The sequence below is a fragment of the Trachymyrmex cornetzi genome, unplaced genomic scaffold, assembly GCF_001594075.2.
Source record: "Trachymyrmex cornetzi isolate Tcor2-1 unplaced genomic scaffold, Tcor1.1 scaffold73, whole genome shotgun sequence".
Lineage (NCBI taxonomy): Eukaryota > Metazoa > Arthropoda > Insecta > Hymenoptera > Formicidae > Trachymyrmex > Trachymyrmex cornetzi.
Window position 1 is genome coordinate 1,753,314 of NW_017300059.1, and position 18,636 is coordinate 1,771,949.

An 18,636-nucleotide genomic window follows, 5' to 3' on the forward strand; every position below is an offset into this window, starting at 1 on the left:
TATATATGAAGAATGCCTTTGCAATATTAGATACTATTATTTTTTTAATTTGACTAATTGATCTCTTACTTATATCTATTTAGCATAACAAAAAATTGTTATGCATAATAGTTTATTAATATATTTATATGTATTTGTATATATAGGTTATACATTAATTTTTCAATTTTAAACTTATTTTTCTCAGGAACGAAATGTACGAAAATATTGTATTTTATTTTCGTCCTGCTTGTGCACGAGGAATCATCTCTTTCTAGTTGCATTACAGTTTCACATATGTCCTATATATAAAGTATTTCTTTTATAAGATCATTTTATGAAGTATTTTAATTACTTTTTATTTCAGTGAAAACATATAATTACTTTTAAATATTAATTGCGGCTATTACACAATACGAGTATGTTAAATAATACGTTTTCAGAAAAGTTGTGTACTATTCAAATATATTTAAAAATTATTCGTTAAATTTAAATACGTGAAATATAGAATTAATAAACTAAAAGTTAATTTTGCTACAACTAAAAATCATATTTCATAAAAAGATAATTTTCTATTTTTAAGAATTGCAAAGAATAAGGGCACTAGAAGTCAGGCGCAGAAGACGTCGCGCAAATAATACATTTATAAAGAGTGAAACTTCTTTATTCACTAAACACGTTTACATGTTTCGGTTCACTTTTTGAGCTTTCCTCAAAGCAAACACAAACTAACATAGATAAACTAAAAGTTATCCTGTCATGGTGAGTTCCCCTACATCGAGAATTTAAATGCTGGGATTAACCAAAAAGGAAAAAGAAAGGAAAAATAAAAAAGGGCAAATATTGAAAATGTCGAATTAGAAAATATAGAAACTAATTTATCAAAAAACTTTAAGAATATAATTAATTATCCCGTAAATCAGGACGCTCATCACGATTACAAAGCACCAATCGCAAACATTACCATGAATAATTCAAGAATTGGTTCCTGATATGTTGGCCAGTCGGTATCAGACACAGTGAGTCACCCCCCCCCCTTTTTTTTTTAGTTATTAGCTAGTATTTTTTCGAGATAACAAATGGAACAACATTAAAACGTTAGTCAATTCCAAAAAAAAAAAAAATGAAAGTTGTAAAGTGATCAGACATTTCGTCAGAAGGACTCGTTACTGTGCACAACTGACACTGACTTTGCGCGACGTCTTCTGCGCCTGACTCCTAGTGCCCTTATTCTTTCCAATTCTTTGATTTGTAAGGAGTCTTGATTAGTTTGATTTATTAACGGATTTTCTATTTTTCTTTTAATTTTTATGCTGTGATAATTGTTTAATTCGATAATATTAATTAATTAAACATTAGTTAACTGCTTGATTTAATAATTTAAATAATTTTTTATTTATGCAATTCTTTTTATTTAATGAAATTATCGTGGGCGGATAATCAATCGTAAAATATAATCGTAAGATCGTATTTTACCACATATAGAACCATTTTTATTAATATCTTACATTAACGTTATTATTGATATTCAAATATCTACGAAATATTATAATCCATTTTAATATTATTTGATTAAATATAATAGCACGCATACACATTCACTGTTAGGAGATATTAAACGAGATAGAAATCACTGAGTAATTTATAAAACACCAAAAAAACTCTGATAAATTATCACGTTTGTTAAAAGGAGTTTGATTAGAAAGACCTGATATTTAAAATTGCAATATTACATATTCATTTGTATTCTTTTTGCGGAATCGTCTTGTATAATATAACGTTACTGCATTTGTAATATAGGTAAGTATTAGTATAGTTTGCAATAACTTTTGTAATGAAAATTGCACAGAAAATTAATAGGAGTGATCGATACATATGCGCAAATATTTCCAAACTTATATTTGATAATCGCCTGAATTTGCTCGAAATTATGAAGCATACAGACTCCAACCACAGGCAAGACAGCACAATACAATGTATGAGAAATGCATCAAGTCATGTAAAAAAAATACATTCAGTTATTTCAGTGCATCCTTATTTTCCTTCACAAGTTGATACTATAACAGATTTTTTTATGATTAATTATAAATTTGTCATTTATTTATTTTAATCAATTGCGATAGAGTAATAAAATAAATTCAATCACGGTTAAATGAATGTTTTTGATTAAAAAAAAACGTTTTTACAAAAAAATTAGTAGTTTATACTCAATATAAATTATTTTTTGGTAGGTACATCCGAAAATTGGACATACATAATGAAATAAAAATCTTGAATAAGTGTATACACACATACACACACACACGAGCTAGCTACGAGATTCATACTGTAAATATTAAAAAAAATTTTAAATATTAAAATTAAATTTTTATTTTTATACCTAAAGTTACAAAAATGAATGCATACATGTATCTATATCTTTCTTTATTTTTATCTTTAGTCATTTAAGACTAAAAAAATGAAAAAATGCAGCCTTCATCATGTTCGTTAACGAGTACATAATTAGATTGGACACTTATACATATAATATGCATATATAATTGGATATATTGGATATACTTATATACGCATATATAAGTTGTGCATATAATCGAACAGCAAGAGTACTCACTGGAAGTGATAGATATATTATCTTCCTTGACATTGTCATACTGTAGAAATCGGAGAATTTTTAAATATATCTTATCCAAATTTTTTTTAGCAGTCATGACAAAGACTTATGTCTATCAACACTAGAATAAATATGTGGATCATTTACAAATGTGATATATTTTTACAAATTCCCAGTATTGTAAAAACAATGCTAAATAGAGTATGAACCTACATTTTGCGTTTATCATATCCTAAAGTTAATTAAACTTTTACTTAATGGCATTTAGATTCTACGAATGATAAATAACGATATATTGAAAGTAAAGCATAAATTCTGGTAGATATATATAATATAATATATACAACATTAATTTAACACACGAGATACAACCGTACCTCCTGATATAAAAGTCACTTCTTCGAAAAATATAATATATTCTAAATACCCAAGTGTGAGATAAATCCCTAAAAATAGAAAGAAAATACTTTACAAAATATCGTCATTTTTCACGAGATTAATAATAATGAAAAAATATTATAATAAAAACGGAATCGTATTAACATTATGACAATAAACAGGAAGCATAATTATCTCGGACTTATTTAGGTCCGTTCAACTCTAGATATTAGAATTAAAATAAAAAGGGAAATGCGCGATGTTTAAAATACCGTAAATAAAAATTAATGCTTTTGTATCAGAAAACTTCAGGCTTCATTTTTCATGCCCTCAAAGTTATGAAAACCGCGTAGAATAAAAAAACTCGGCCCTTATTTGGTTTTATCTATTGCTTCCAATCGCTCGATGGTAGGCGGATGTGAATGATTCCAAGAGGAATACAATTTATCATATAAAGGATATCCTAAATTATCCTTCTGTAATTTTAAAAGAGCTGCTTTTAAAGCCTCGCCGTGGCCTAATTTTGTGGCAAAATGATCTGCTTGAAATTCATATCTTCGGCTGATCACCACGATAATAAAATTAAAGATCTGAAAATAATAAAAAGAATTTGCGTGAATAATTTTCTGTTTATGTGCAATAGAAAAATTTAATGGATACTTACTGTATTCAGTGGTATTAAAATATACATTGTTACAATAAATAGACCAATAATGATGGGCTGACTATCGACAAAGCCAAAAGCGCTATACATTGGTGTGTATCGCAAGAGTTTGGCAAACATAATAAAATTGGCTAGAAGTATTATCTGAAAAAATATATATATTATTAAAAACAAAATATTATTAAATACAAAGACGAATCTAAAGAATTTCTCAGGTTATGTACAACATATCTTATTTCTTAAAATATATTTTATTAAATTTTATTAAGTGATTTTTTAATAAATGCAGAGTCAATTCTTACTTAGCAAATATTAAGATATTATTATTGATATTATAAGGCCAATTCAAAATAATATATATAAATAATAATATAAATCAACTTTAAAGTTATACCTGACTCAGCAGAAATCCTAACAAAGCATGATTATGTTTCCAATGACCCAATTCATGCGCGAGTACCGCCAGTATTTCATTTGTCTCACAACCAATCTCTTTGTCGTCATTATTGCTGTCTTTCTTGCAATAATCCTTGATGAGTGTATCAAAGAGAACTATTCTTTTGTATTTATAAAAACCATACAAATAGGCATTGCTGTGTGACGATCTTTTGGAGCCTTCAACTACAAACAGCTTGTACAAAGGAAATTTCAAGGAAGCTGCCAATTCTTCGATCTTTTGCTTTAATTCGCCCTCAGGCAATGGTGTATATTTGTCAAATAATGGTGCAATTATTTCTGGATACAAAATTATCATGAATAACGATACTACCACAGTTAATAACCACAAGTACCAGAAGAAATAATCGCCACCATTTTGCACAACCCATATTACACCACATAAAAGAGGTAAAGTGATAATTTGAGTCACGAGAAATCTCTTAATTTCGTCCTTAATAAAAAACATAGCTGTCTGCAAATAAATAGTGATAATAATTAGCAAAGATCTTTTTCAATCAAATCTGATGTTCAATAATTAAATGTATAAAGATATATAAAAATGTCTTTTTAAGTTGCACGTGGAAAATCTTACTTGTTTATTAAAGCCATGTTTCTGTTCCAAAACAAAAGTATCGTATATCTCTATTGGCAGATTGGATATGTGGGAAAATACACCTATGATAAACATACATATTGCGCTTATCAGTATTTCATTCTTGTGGTCGAAATCATAATACTTTGCTATTTTAATGCTCCATTGCCAGAAATAGTAATAGGCATAAAATATCAGGATTAACTGTAAAAATACAAAATAATGCAAATCCGTGAATAATATCTGAAAGATTTCTGTTTTAACCCTTTTGTCAATGCATAATTTAGCTTTTTACTCCCATTTTTTACAAGGTTCCCACTAAAAATATAGAAGCAAAAACGAGATAGTTTTGCAAAACTTTGAATGGTAAAATTTTTGAGGTATCAAAAAATTTACACAAAAATACAAAAAATATTTGTTTAAAATTCAACGAGCATCCAGGTATCCATACATTGACAGAAAAATTAATCAACAGTATACAGAATTTGTAGACACGTTTCATGATACTCACGGTATTATAAATCTTAGAATATACATCCTGTACTGTACCGAAGGTATTTCTGTGCAAGGCATACGCACGAGCCTTATCATATATATCCTTACTCATTAAACCCTCAATCGATTTGGGTAAATCAACCAGACGTCGCAGCAATGATCTCTGTGAATATACATATCAGAAATATTGGCTGTAATTACATCAATTCATTCATTTACATTTTTTAAATATCTTCTGTATATAAAAATTAAAATAAAAATTGAAATAAATGTGACATAAATAAAATACAAATATGTAAATATGTGGAAGTTTAATCGACAAATAATATAAAATCTTGCTAATTTTAGAATTACACAGCGTTCTAAGCATTATTCTAAAACAGGGCATCTATCATGCAACAAGTCAGAATGAATTCCGATCGGAATTATTCAATTATTCCCTAGATTTCTATTGTTTTCTAGGGAAAACGGAATAATTATGATCGGAATTCATTCCGACATGTTCCGTGATAGATACCGAGAGCTGGGTCAGCTGGGATTTAGTTGCATATTTCATGCCGGATCAACATTTAGGCTGCGCGCGGGTTGGTGAAGTAAGGGGCAGGAACCAAGCTGAAAATCGACTGAAATGTGCAACTAAATCCGAGCAGCTCTAAAAAGTGAAAAAAAAAAAAAGATTACAGGTTAGAAAGACAGATTTTACCTGGCGAAAATTTAAATAATAATGCCAAAAGTTCAATAGCCATATCATCCATAAGATTGTTTCAAGAATATGTTTCTCCCAAAAATCCACAAGTGCCTCCATTTTGTTAAAATATTAACAGGATATTTTTGTTCTTCTTTAACTCCCCTGTATGGATTTCCGACCCTGTTACGGTCACGGTACCATGCGTTGCTTCAATCTTGCGATTGCTTGCGATCCAGCATTACGTTAAACCTCTTCGGGACAATGTGTTGGTCGAGTCACCTTTCGACGCATGCGCATTGCGCGTTCGGCTGCGGCATCAGTGCTGTGCTAATGTCGAACTTACAAAGGTTCTGTAAGGCCCTATTTTGACGTAACTATATAAATTATACTTTACATACCACATTTTTGGTAAATCAATAAGGATTATAAAGCGACAGAAATTTTGTGAAAAACCAAAGATATGAGCAAAAGAAGATTAAGGATAAGTTTATTTCTTTCTTAATATAAATAGTGATGGAATATATTTCCATTTCGAGTAGATCATTTCTTCAGTCGTAAGGAAACAATAATAATATGCTTAAAGTGTAAATTAATATTAGATTAAGTACATATAAAAATAAATTAGGCAAAGTATAAAAGTTTAAATAAAAGTAAAAAAAATATTTTTACCTTTTCTCATAAGAGAGATTTATTAAAACAAAAATTTTTTAATATTAATTTTTTATTTAATAATGTAACATTATTAATTCATATTTTAAAATATTATTATATCTTTACGGCTGAAGAAGACTTAAAGAAACCAAAATTTATTCCATTTGATTATTATTTATATAAATATAAATAAATGCATTTAGTGAGAAATTATTACCTTTACTTTCTTTGGCTTGTTAAAAATTTTTATATTGCTTTGTATATATCTTTTATTAACCATATTAAATGATCAGCTATATATAAATGCAATATTATGCTCAGTATAAAAAATGCTGCTAACTAATTGATATCCGCTCTTTTTTTTTTCTACCACTGCATGAAATATTATCGATATTTCTGGGGTTCAGATTTCGACCTTTTATTTCATACATATGTTCAACCATTTGTGAATGTCCTAACAAATTTGTTTTACGACACGCAATGCCGACATTACACGCGGTACAAAAAGCTTTATTTAATTCAGAATAGGGAGCTAACCATCCTTTAAAAATGTTTTCATCTAACCAAGAATTTTGAAAATTTATATTAATTTTTCTTTTAATAACTTCTTTAACGACATTTCATATTGTATATACAAATATATATTACAATAGGCCTGTTCTTTTTGGCTGAACTTTTGCACTAGTTCATCTTTCTTCCTTTTCTCTCCAACAGGAAAGAAGAGGAAGAAAGATGAACCGGTGCAAAAATTCAGTCAAAAAGAACAGGCCTAATAAGTACTATTTTACGTACCTCATTAGCCTTCTTGCTGCCAGATCTGGTCGAATCCCGCCAAAACTATAGGACACCTATCTTTCAACTCTGTGTACGTTACTGGATTTCACCAGCGCTGCAATGCGCATGCGTCAAAAGGTGACTCGCCTAACAATAACGCTGCTTCGGGGGTAGTGGTTCTGCTTAAATTCTTAGCAGGATGTTCAGAACCTCGCGCTAAAGTAGTAGCCGTGACGATTTATGCGGAATGAAAGGGATAAAATCCATGGCAACGGTCCACTAAGAAGAATTAAGCAGTAAGACACGAGCACTATGCGAATGGGCCAATCAGAGTGAAGACCGTAACGCAATAATGTAAGCAGTAGCCAATCCAACATGTTGATTTCCTTACTGCTTACGTCTTCCTCTTCTTCACACCCCTATATTATTTTCCGACCCCTTCATAAGGGTCATAGTATCATACGATAAATCTACTGATCCAGTGCATGCCTCTTCGAGGTCGCACGTAGTTAATTCACAGTTTTGTCTCGTATCGAGTCAATGTGAAATTCACGATAGGCCTTTCAAGTCTATATAACTTTAAATGCCATTGACTGAATCAGGATATTACGTAACTCGTATTTGCTCGTATTGGAGCAATAGTGCTCCGGGTGCTCCGCGTCCTCCGCGAAAACACAAGTTTTAGTATTTGATCGCGAGGTGGAGCGGGGTGTTCTCCTAAACGCGAAAAATTGCGTGCATAGGGCGCATCCTGCGCCGCGCAGGTGGAATCGATGGAGTCGAACCCGGATTTACGGATCGCGAGTTGAACACCTGGGGCATGCAACTCGTGTCATCGTCTCGCTTTCTGCAATAAGGGCGGGAACACAGAGGCGTAAGGTCCTACACACGCAACAGAAGGAATAAGGAATTAGGAATAAAGAATAAATGATTTCAACCTATCGGAAACCATGTATTCCGATATATCCGATTTTTGATAGATTAAAATCGTTTATTTTTTATTTCTAATTTCGTATGGGAAGGCTCCGATTGTACGCATTGCATGTTGCACACATGCGTCGCTAATTGGCTAATTTAAAAATAAAATATTCTCATTGGTAAAGCAGTGAAAAATTATTAGGCACCAGTTGATACGAATGGCGTTCAGTAGACTCGACTGTTGTGGAGCGGATCCGTGAGCGCTCGCTGCTATTGGTGTATTCTTCTAGATCATCCAGTTGAGTCTGCTGAACGCGGCCAATGGTGTGTGCAATCGGGATTGTAGGCAAACGGGATCCTCCCGATAATCGGTCTTGCCCTTAGTTCCTCATTGGATCTAAATGTATAAACCAATCAAATGACTACGTATTGAAAATTGAGATCAAAGATTGAAAAATTGAAATTTGACCAATAAAAAAAAATGGAGCTAAAATTCCTTTGTTGTCATTGGTCTTTCAATCTTCAATCTTTAATCTCAATCTTCAATGCATAGTCTAATTTGGGGTGATCCCGATTGACCACGTCTCGATTGCATACCACCAATCACAGCGACCGGTGCTTAGGAGCTTTGTAGTCTCAAACGCTGTGAGTGGCTCGTGTCCAATTGTGCCGTGTCCAACTGAGTGCCACTCGATATTTGATCATAATCTGCGGCCAACTTCATATGTTAAATTATAGAAAAAAGAAATCATGACCTCACACGTCCAAATACGAAAAATAAATTCCCTAGCCAGTTTGACAGCTTCTGCTTACAATTTTTGCCGATTTCCCCGTACTTGTCCTCACCGTGTACGGCGTGTACGCGTGAAGTTGCGAATGACAAAATAAATTTTGTCCACGCTCCAACGAAATATGTAATACAAGAAAAGAAAAAAACTCAGAAAAGTCCGAAATTCAGAGGGAAGATAAAATAGTCGATCAAAAGTAACATGTAATTTTCAAGGAAAGTGGAAAGACGAGGTAAACGTCAAGAGGTTGAGGGGCGAACACGTTGGCAAGCGAAGATCAATGTTTCTCTCGACCTGGCGATGATCGTGCAATAAAACCGGGCCATGGAAGACAGTAGCAAGGAACGCCGGGTCCTGCAGCACTATGTTGCCAAGCAAGACACGGTATTGATACGGATATTCGGTGCGTGCGACGTAAACGTTAACAAGTTACGTCTGGGAATGCTTGTAGAAGCACTGGAGGATTTGAGGGAGAGCGTGTTGAGGATACGCGTGACCGACACCGTTGGCGGATCTAAGACCTGGTGCGGCACGGAATGGCGTTGCCACAAGTACGACCTGATCCCCGTGTCGCCAATGGTCTGGCAGTACCTGCTCGCTGTTCAGTCTCCACAGGAGAGAATCCAACTGGCGAACGACGAGGCTCTGTGCGAGCAGATAAGAAATATATCTGTGAACGACGTGGCCTGGTACTGCTCCGATCCCGCTAATAGACGTGCTAGAGAATTGGCGTTTGTCAGATACATCGGACCTGTGCCCCAGCTTGGATTGGGACATTACTTTGGCCTTGAACTAGTGGTGAATTGACTAAAGCTGCTTTTAGTTGCTGCTGCTCTTGTTTAAATTCTCAATTTTATAACGTAAAATAGAGTATATCATGTACAAGGAATAGACAGAATAATAACTATAAAGATCCGAAGAATATTACTTGTTTTATTAATAAGGAGTTGGTCTAGCATTTGTTTTTAATATAGATTCTTGAAGAATATAGCAACAGTTGTGGTACCATGTTATGTCATTCTTCTAGCAGAATCTCTTTTAATTGCTTAAAAGATATTGGAAGAGAAAATCTGTTTTTCACTGTGTGTTCTTTAAAACTATAAAAAATTCAATTATATTTAAATCAGGCGATTGCATTGATCAGAAAAGATGTTAGAGTTTTGGAGAACAGAGGACAATTTTGGAAAATAGCAAATTTTTTTCTCCAATATTATTTATATAAATAATTAAAAAATTTTCTATTAAAAGATAATATATTGTATTGATAACTATTCGAGAATTGTGTGATTCTATTGCAATAAGGATAGAATGTCTGTAAAAAGTAAATGATAGGTCAAGTAACTCTCTTATTAATAATAACATAAAAATAATATATTTCTTAGACATTCATATTATTTTGTTTGTCTCCTGTATATAAAGTAGTAGCTCTTCCTTGTACCTACAGATATTACATAAAAAGGAATAAATAGAATTTAATGAACTAAATTTTAAAATGAGTCAGCAAATAATATAGTTTTACTTTTGAATTAATTTCAAATAAATTTTATCTCCGAATATATTAGATTTTATTATAAAAATATTTAATTTGAAAAATGGAAAGCGTGCATAAAATATAAAATTATATCTTTTAATCTTTATCAAAAGACTGGTTATAGGATATATCCTGATGAAAGAACAAGTGTTTGACTCTTAAGATAAATTTACAATATAATAAATAATAAGTGAACACATGTGCATCAATATGAAATGGAATTAACGATAATTATGTATATATGTATATTACAGGAAAGTCAGGAATTGTCCAAAACATCCTTATTGACTAAAGAATATTTTATTCCCACACATTGGAATGCTGCTACAATATTCGCTACTATAAATAATATATTACCTTATAAAGAAACTGACTCTATCTCTGGCAGCATTGAAAAAAGTATCCATTAATCATAAATCATTAATTAATCATTTATTAATCAATGTTTCTTTGTCAATTTTATAATCATGCAATTTGAATATTTTTATATTTCAGTATTGCTCTCGAAAAGTAATACAGGAACTGACTATAATAATGATAAGAAAAGATCTGTACTTGACAGTACACCAGCTGTTTTATTAGAACAGTTTACTCTGTTTGATGACAACAAGAATAACAACCAAGATTCTGTCAATATACTAAAAGAATGCCATCAAACCGGGAAGTCAGATCTTGAAAATGATATTAATAACTATACTCAAACCGTCGAGCATACTCTTTTTAAATGTGGTAATTTTACAATCGTAAAAGCAACAAATATTTATTAAATATATACTTATTCTATCAATACTTTTCCCTAAGAACACTAAAACTAAATTAGTCCCAGTGCTGGACTTTAGTTTCCTTCGTGCGATAGAGGGAGTTAATAATAGCTCAGGTATTTTAAAAATAGATGCACAAAACCTAGCCCGACTTCCTAGAGGGCTGCTGCCAGGTTATAAAGCGCTTTAAAACTATTGTATTTTTGTTTAACAATGGCAGCAGAACTGCAGAACATTCCTATTTTTGTATTGGAGCACAAATGGAGTAGTGATATAGAATCAAATGTATACAGTGATGTGGAAGATACGCGTGGCATAATGTTGGATTACAGTAAGATACAAGTTGACATGCTACCTCTACTGCACTTTTAACTCAAACACATTTATTCTTCCGCGATAATATTTATACTTTTGCATCAGAAAAGTGATTATACCTTACATATTGCCTTTTAAACATTACATAGAAATATTTGAATAACACGGACAATCAATTACAATTAGCTATTAATTGCAATAGGTAATGGTGAGAAAAACGAAACCAAGAAATTCAACAGAGTAGAGAATAAAGGAGATTTGGTAGTGGGCTCTAATGTGAAAGTGCTTCTGGATTCAGATATTCATTACGGAATTATTCGATGGATCGGCTCACCGCCTGGTACAAGTCCTGGCAAATTGATGGCAGCTGTCGAGCTGGTAAGTAAAATGAGTGTATTAAATACACTGTTTTACATTTTATAAAAGAATAGAACAGATTAGAGCGTTGTGTTTCATTCATAGGATAATGGACATCCTTTAGGTACTGATGGAACTTACAAAGACATCAGATATTTTCATTGTAGGCCTTACAGAGCTATATTCACAGACATTGAACACTGTTCTCATTACGAAAGTGTTAGTAGAGTGATTTATTACTTTCTCAATATTAATTTACGTCATGTTTGTTAATTATGAAAATAAGTAAATTATGGAAACATCTGTTATAAATAGACGAAGCTCAACGAACGGCCTGCACTTATAAATAACGATAATTTCGGTAATATGGAGAGTTCTGTAATAACGGGTATAGTACGGCCTATCTCTGTCAAAGGAGACTTGGAAAGTATATGTGGGAAGTATCGTGGTATTCAAGGCCATCACAATTCATGCTATTTGGACGCTACTCTTTTCAGCATGTTCACATTTACTAGCGTATTTGACAATCTTCTGTTTCGGTAATTAATTTTGTATTTTCGATGTAATTGAATATATATTTGCTGATTAAAAAGATTATTTCTCTTCGAAAGAAAACATAGATTTTGTTATATAAATATAATATAGTAAGTGTGGTGGTCTTATAAAAGTTTTTGTATGACTTTTTAGTCCACCGAATGAAAAAGATTGTCCACAATATGAAGAAGTGCAAAGGGTCTTGAGAGAGGAGATTGTAAACCCTTTGAGAAAAAATATGTTTGTCAGAGCGGATCGTGTAATGAAACTTAGGACGTTGCTTGAAAAACTATCGTCAGTATCTGGCCTCACTAGCGAAGAAAAAGGTCTGCATTTATATTTCGAAATATTATGGATTCTAATCGCTTTACTAATGATTCTTAATATATTTTTTATATTTAGATCCGGAGGAGTTCTTAACGTCGCTAGTCGCCCAGATTTTAAATGCTGAACCATTCCTCAAATTAAGTTCCGGACAGGACGCCTACCATTACCAATTGTTTGTCGAAAAGGATGACCATTTAAATCTACCGACTGTGCAACAATTATTGGAGCAGAGTTTTCTAACTAGTAACATCAGATTGAAGGAAGTTCCTTCCTGTCTCATCATACAAATGCCGCGCTTTGGAAAGTCATTCAAAATGTATCAGAAAATACAGCCTACGTTACTGCTCGACGTGACAGATATTATCGAAGACTGTTAAGTATCGTTATATCGTACATCAAAAGTTGCAGAAATCGCTTTTATTTTAAATAACTAGCAATAACATTTATATGTGTGTGTGTTGCTTTGCAGCACCCAGACAGTGCACAGTGTGTGGCAAATTGGCGGAATTCGAGTGCAAGGAATGTTATGGACAATGCGGCGTCGGCCTCGAAAGTATAGCTTTCTGTTTACAGTGCCTTGAAAAAGTTCGTAAAGCATGAGATTGATATATAAACATAAGACATAAAAAAATTAATTATTTTATGTATTTTTTTTTAGGTACACTGTCATGAACGAAGAACAAATCACGAACCAAAGAAACTGAACGTACCTATGGAGTTTACAATTCTGCAAGAACATTGTCCCGTACCGCGTCTATATTTGGAGCTATCCGCGGTGGTCTGCATCGAAACTTCGCACTATGTTTCATTTGTAAAATGCGGTCCGGGCTCGGAGGCTCCGTGGTGCTTTTTCGATTCCATGGCCGATAGAAAAGGTATTTCTCACTCATATTTATATAAATACGGATATAAAATATAACTCCCTTTGTATATTTTTTATATCTTTTATCGATCGAATCATTTTATTGTTGAGAAGCTTTTAAATATTGAATTATTAAAATTGTGTTTTTTATTTAAATGTAAAGTCTTTTATTGTTATTAGGAGAACAAAATGGATATAATATACCGGAGATGGTGCCATGTCCAGATTTTCCTTATTGGTTGAGTGAAGAAGGAGGGACTTACTTGACCGAATTAAAAGACGACCGTCATTTGCCAGAACACGCGAAACGTCTACTTTGTGATGCATACATGTGCATGTATCAATCCCCCGATGTTATGATGTACAAATAACTTGAAAAACAACTCTTATAAATATAAAAGTCGACAGGAGAGACTGTTGAGTCGCACAGAGGAATAGGGACTTCGAAAAGAACACTACTCGGATTATTGATAGAATAAGTGCTCGCTTTTTATTCGTATCCGTCACAAGAAGTTGTGTGTAAAAAGGAAAAAGGCGCGCTTAGTACTAAGAAAACAAGTAATTTGCAGTATTACCAACAGAGCCTATGAAGATCTCTGTCGAAAACGAATTTTTATTCAATTATATCATAGCTAAAATAAAAAAAAGAAAGAATTGCGTTGCAATTGTGATATTCGTAATCAGGAGAATCATCTGCAATCTGCTACAAAGTGACTTTTGAAAAAAAAAGGATAAAATAAAAAGTCGTTTTGATATCTGACTCGATCTAACGAGAAGATCAGTTCAATCTTTCTCATAGAGAAACAGAACATTAACTCTTGAAATTAGAAATCCACAAGAAAAAGAAGACTCAATCTGCACTATAATGCAGCTGAAGTGCAGATAACTTTATTATAATAATTAATCAAAATAGGTCAATAGCAAGCATAAAAATATAAACACAGACAAGTAATTTATTAAGGCATAAATATATTAACGAAAAGTTTTTATTATAATATTTTGAGGATCAAAAGTTGCAAAATTTGACTCAATCCGTAATAAAAATTTTGCATTCAATTTTCATAAAATTTTCATGCAAAAAATTTTCATAAAACATAAGCCAAAAAATCTCGTGGCAAAATGTTACTTCTATGAGACAAAAAATATCATTGAACACATTTATATCTACGTTGCGATAAGAAGCAGATAATCATTTAATATAATATTTTTAAAAACGCAATTGTAAAATATTTCTTAAAGACAAAATATGATGCTGTAAATAAAATGCAACGAATAAATTTCGAAGTTAACCCGTCACTCCTGTCGATTTTTAAGTAATGTTGATCTAGCATTACTGTAAAAGTGCAATCTCTTGCTTTTAGCTTTCTGCAACGATGTAATAAAATCTAAATCTATTTAGATTGTAGACTGAGGCACTCCCAAGGTCTCAAAATTTATGTACAAAATAGGAATATACATTTGTATGCAAGCAGATAATATACAGTTATAAAAAATAAAATTAACATTATTTATTTGAAGGTGCATCTGTCAGATTTGCATCATAAAAGAACTGATACTTCTTAATGAATTTTTTAACATGTTTTATTTAATAACATCGATTTCTTTTCAACTGGAATTTGCATATGTAACTTAATTACATTTAATCATGTTATAATACTCATAATATTCATAATGATAATATTGTCAAATAAGAGTACTTCTGTATATAATACACATAGTTATTACAAAATTTGACAATATAGATACATTATTTCTTTGAGAATGTCTGATGCATTTATCAGATTTGCATCATAACTCTGGTGAAAATTTTTCTAATTTTTATACGAATTGGAATACTTCAGAAATAATGAGAAAATCTATATCTTTTTTATACCTTTCCTTAGAATTTTTTATTTATGTAAATTCAGAAATATTCTTAGATTTTTTATTCTATAATTTCTAAAAAAATATTTTTAATTTTTTCAGATTTTATAAGATTTCACCACACAAATTATAAAATGAACAATCTTGAAAATTTTATAATGTTTCAGAATTGAAATATATAAAGAATTCTAGAAAAATCGTGAACTTTTTCGACACTTCTGCAAAATGTTCTAATTTATGAATTTGTAAAAGAAATTGACAAACTTTCTATAAAGTTATAAAATTATTCAAAAATTCTGAAAAATTTTGAAATGTACAAAAATTCTGAGAAAAATTTTCACCAGGGAAAAAACTTTTTAATGTAATCTTTAAAATGTCCTAAGTGTCCGAAAATTCTGTCATGTATCAACTATAGATGAACCAACTCGGAATCAGCTGCTAGTCAATCACAACTGGATCAAGTCAGATTAGGTTAGAATCACAGCACTGAGCACGCGTGCATTGTTTTTAGACCGAAAGCTTATACTCTGAATTAATTCAGACTTTAACTGATAATGCTAGCGAGGCGGCTGGCACTCACACGCGGTAAACAACTATGCAAGCATTCATGCTTCCCGGATGAAGTACTCGCTCAAATAACACGTAGTTACAGTATAGAGCATGAGAAACGACAGCACCAGTGGCGAGAGAAGGAATTGAATGCGGTGAGGCCCAACCACGGAGATGACCCGGAGAAGCCCAAGAAGTTCGTGTGGTTTCCCACGGCCGCTCCCAAAGAGACCGACTTAGCCTTCGGTAATATCTTAAAGTGGTTCAAGTACAACAAGGTCGCATATCTCAAATTTGCTCAGATGTTCCGTCCGATGAGGCACGAGATATTAGGCGCCGATCTGGCCACCGCTCATTTTCTCGTTCATCGCGGTGGCCGGGTCAGATTTAAGGGCAACACTTACTGGACAGAACAAAACGAGAAGGGTTTATACACGTTACCCAGCAATTACGATCCACGCTACATCCTTGAGGCGGTGGACGTCAATGGATTTGATCTGTATTACGAAGGTCTAAGTAACTTATGCGGCCTCAGCAAGCTCAAGTGGCTCAGTCTCAAGGACTGTAAGAACATCGACGACTGGGGCTTGGATAAGATCTCGGCCGAGTTCCCTAAACTGGAATATCTGGACATCTCTGGCTGCGAGAAGATCACTGAAAGAGGCCTGGAATCTCTGTACAGAATGATGAATTTGAAGAAAATGATTGTAACGAATCATAATAAGTCTGTCGCTTTTGAGCTAAGTTGCATCATGTTGGAGGATTGCATACCAGGACTGACTTGTGAAATCCTTATGCCTGGAGAAGAATCGAAAGAATCGAAATACTGAATAAAAGATTAGAATCATAATGTAGTTTGTAACTGTAAGGAAAGATATTTATCTTTATTTACACAATATTTAATTATTTTTTGCACAATCTTAGGGAACTATAAATTATAGCGAATTCAGTCACTTGGATTACACTAAATTGTTGCATACTAAAAGCTGCTGTACATAAAATTAGCAAAAAATATGATATATATGCATGTACATATATAGGATATAGATAATTCACTGGGAATTATTTAGGCAAAAAAGATCTAGCTTTGACCATCATAGGCCTGAATACGCTTATACTCAATATAAAATCAGCAAAGTTAAATATAAAGATTTATAAATATTTTGAACAATTAAATATTGTCATGTTATTTGATGAAATTTACAAGTATCATTTCATTGTTAAAACTGATTAATTATACCATACACTATCACTCAAAAGTATTTACTCACTTTGTCTTCTTTAATTAAATAAAGAAAAGTCAATACATTTCAATCTTCTTTTCTAATTGTCTAGATGTTAGACTTAATAATAATGTTTGATGGTTCCGAATTTTGTGCTATATATAGATATCTGTATGAAGAGAAAATAGTAAAATTAGAATTTAGACGTATATAAAAAAAGATACATAAAAATCGAGATGAGTAAGTACTTTTAAATGATAATGCATATTATTTATATTAGTTTAAAGCAGTCTTCGTATACTAATCCAGTGTAATATAGTGGTCTAATTCACCATTATAAATATCAAGTGGAATTCTATAATATAAATAATAATTTATACAGAAACACTGCTAATTTTTTATCAATTTATTCTTTTCCCTACGTCTCTTTATAAAATGTAATTCCACCTTATTAGCAATACCATAAGCTTTAATATTTTCATTATCGTTAGAAAGTCTAATGTCTCCAAAGCAAAGATGATATTTCTTCCAGATGTGCTTCCAACTTGTCTTCTTCTTGACATTCTCTCTTTTCAAAGACAAATTTGTGTGTCTCTTAATAGCCTTTTTTAAATCAAGCACTGTTGTGTTATGTGGAGGTACCTGAAACGAAGCAAAGAGTGTGTTATATTGAAGCGATAAATACAATGCAATTTGAATATAATTTGACACGATACAATATAATTTGAGTTTGCATTGTGAAACATGTATAACAAATTATTACCACCACTGCAAGCTTTGGCAATTCTCCGCGATTTAAGAATAAAGTTATGGCTTGTCCTTGCGCAACTGCGATTTGCGATTTAAGTTCTTCTATCGTGACATCCGAAGGCAATCCGGAGAGCAACGGTTCGTGTTCAACAAGACTGTCTATAGTTGTCTTGGTTAGTTTCACTAATTCCTGATGACCGAGTCGTGTGGAGTCAGACTTCAATTCAACTTTGATACACGATTCTTCTTCATCTTTCATCGCACGTTTGAATTTTGAATCTTTGACACTATCCATGTTGTCATTTCACTTGGAATATTAACCTATTTAAGCAGATTTGTAATTTGTAAACGTAAAAACTATGTAAATATTCATAAAATCCTTGCATTATTGAAATTACATGCAAATATTAATCTCTAAAGCTCTTCTTTTTTTATTTTTCTACCTGCTTCCATACAAATATTTTAAAATTATTTCGGATTTTCAATTATAAGCGCAATCCAAGTTGACCCCCATTCAGAAAAATGTTGAGAACCAATTGGAGACTCTACTTTCTAGGGACAAATTATTATTGGCTAACTTGTTAAAAA

General features: G+C 32.1%; 4 protein-coding genes across 7 annotated transcripts; 2 read left to right on the forward strand and 2 right to left on the reverse strand.

Annotated features, from left to right (window-relative positions):
• Positions 1-3,120: 3,120 nt before the first annotated feature.
• On the reverse strand, positions 3,121-6,201 carry LOC108767842 (CAAX prenyl protease 1 homolog). The gene is made up of 6 exons (XM_018517916.1): positions 5,861-6,201; positions 5,174-5,320; positions 4,663-4,866; positions 4,027-4,542; positions 3,633-3,776; positions 3,121-3,558 (listed from the first exon to the last, which is right to left on the reverse strand). Exons 1-6 carry the CDS (start codon positions 5,960-5,962, stop codon positions 3,340-3,342), a joined length of 1,332 nt encoding a protein of 443 aa, XP_018373418.1. The 5' UTR covers positions 5,963-6,201; the 3' UTR covers positions 3,121-3,339.
• Positions 6,202-9,016: 2,815 nt separating this feature from the next.
• On the forward strand, positions 9,017-14,662 carry CYLD (ubiquitin carboxyl-terminal hydrolase CYLD). 2 transcript variants are annotated; one of them, XM_018518047.1, is made up of 12 exons: positions 9,017-9,360; positions 9,428-9,774; positions 10,762-10,906; positions 11,003-11,236; positions 11,786-11,961; positions 12,046-12,159; positions 12,256-12,479; positions 12,628-12,800; positions 12,877-13,173; positions 13,271-13,386; positions 13,460-13,676; positions 13,844-14,662. In XM_018518047.1, the coding sequence occupies exons 2-12, from the start codon at positions 9,553-9,555 to the stop codon at positions 14,032-14,034; spliced, it is 2,109 nt and encodes a 702-aa protein (XP_018373549.1). In that variant the 5' UTR covers positions 9,017-9,360; positions 9,428-9,552; the 3' UTR covers positions 14,035-14,662. The 2 variants fall into 2 exon arrangements, with proteins under 2 accessions (XP_018373549.1, XP_018373548.1); XM_018518046.1 differs by having other exon boundaries at positions 9,017-9,774.
• A 1,320-nt stretch (positions 14,663-15,982) lies between these two features.
• LOC108767855 (ATP synthase subunit s-like protein) lies at positions 15,983-17,110 on the forward strand. The gene has a single exon (XM_018517937.1). It carries the CDS (start codon positions 16,081-16,083, stop codon positions 16,903-16,905), a length of 825 nt encoding a protein of 274 aa, XP_018373439.1. The 5' UTR covers positions 15,983-16,080; the 3' UTR covers positions 16,906-17,110.
• Positions 17,111-17,688: 578 nt separating this feature from the next.
• On the reverse strand, positions 17,689-18,570 carry LOC108767874 (U11/U12 small nuclear ribonucleoprotein 25 kDa protein). Of its 3 annotated transcripts, none has more exons than XM_018517977.1 (3): positions 18,447-18,570; positions 18,062-18,369; positions 17,689-17,940 (listed from the first exon to the last, which is right to left on the reverse strand). In XM_018517977.1, the coding sequence occupies exons 2-3, from the start codon at positions 18,341-18,343 to the stop codon at positions 17,689-17,691; spliced, it is 534 nt and encodes a 177-aa protein (XP_018373479.1). In that variant the 5' UTR covers positions 18,344-18,369; positions 18,447-18,570. The 3 variants fall into 3 exon arrangements, with proteins under 3 accessions (XP_018373479.1, XP_018373480.1, XP_018373478.1); XM_018517978.1 differs by having other exon boundaries at positions 18,492-18,562; XM_018517976.1 differs by having other exon boundaries at positions 18,062-18,570.
• Positions 18,571-18,636: the final 66 nt, after the last annotated feature.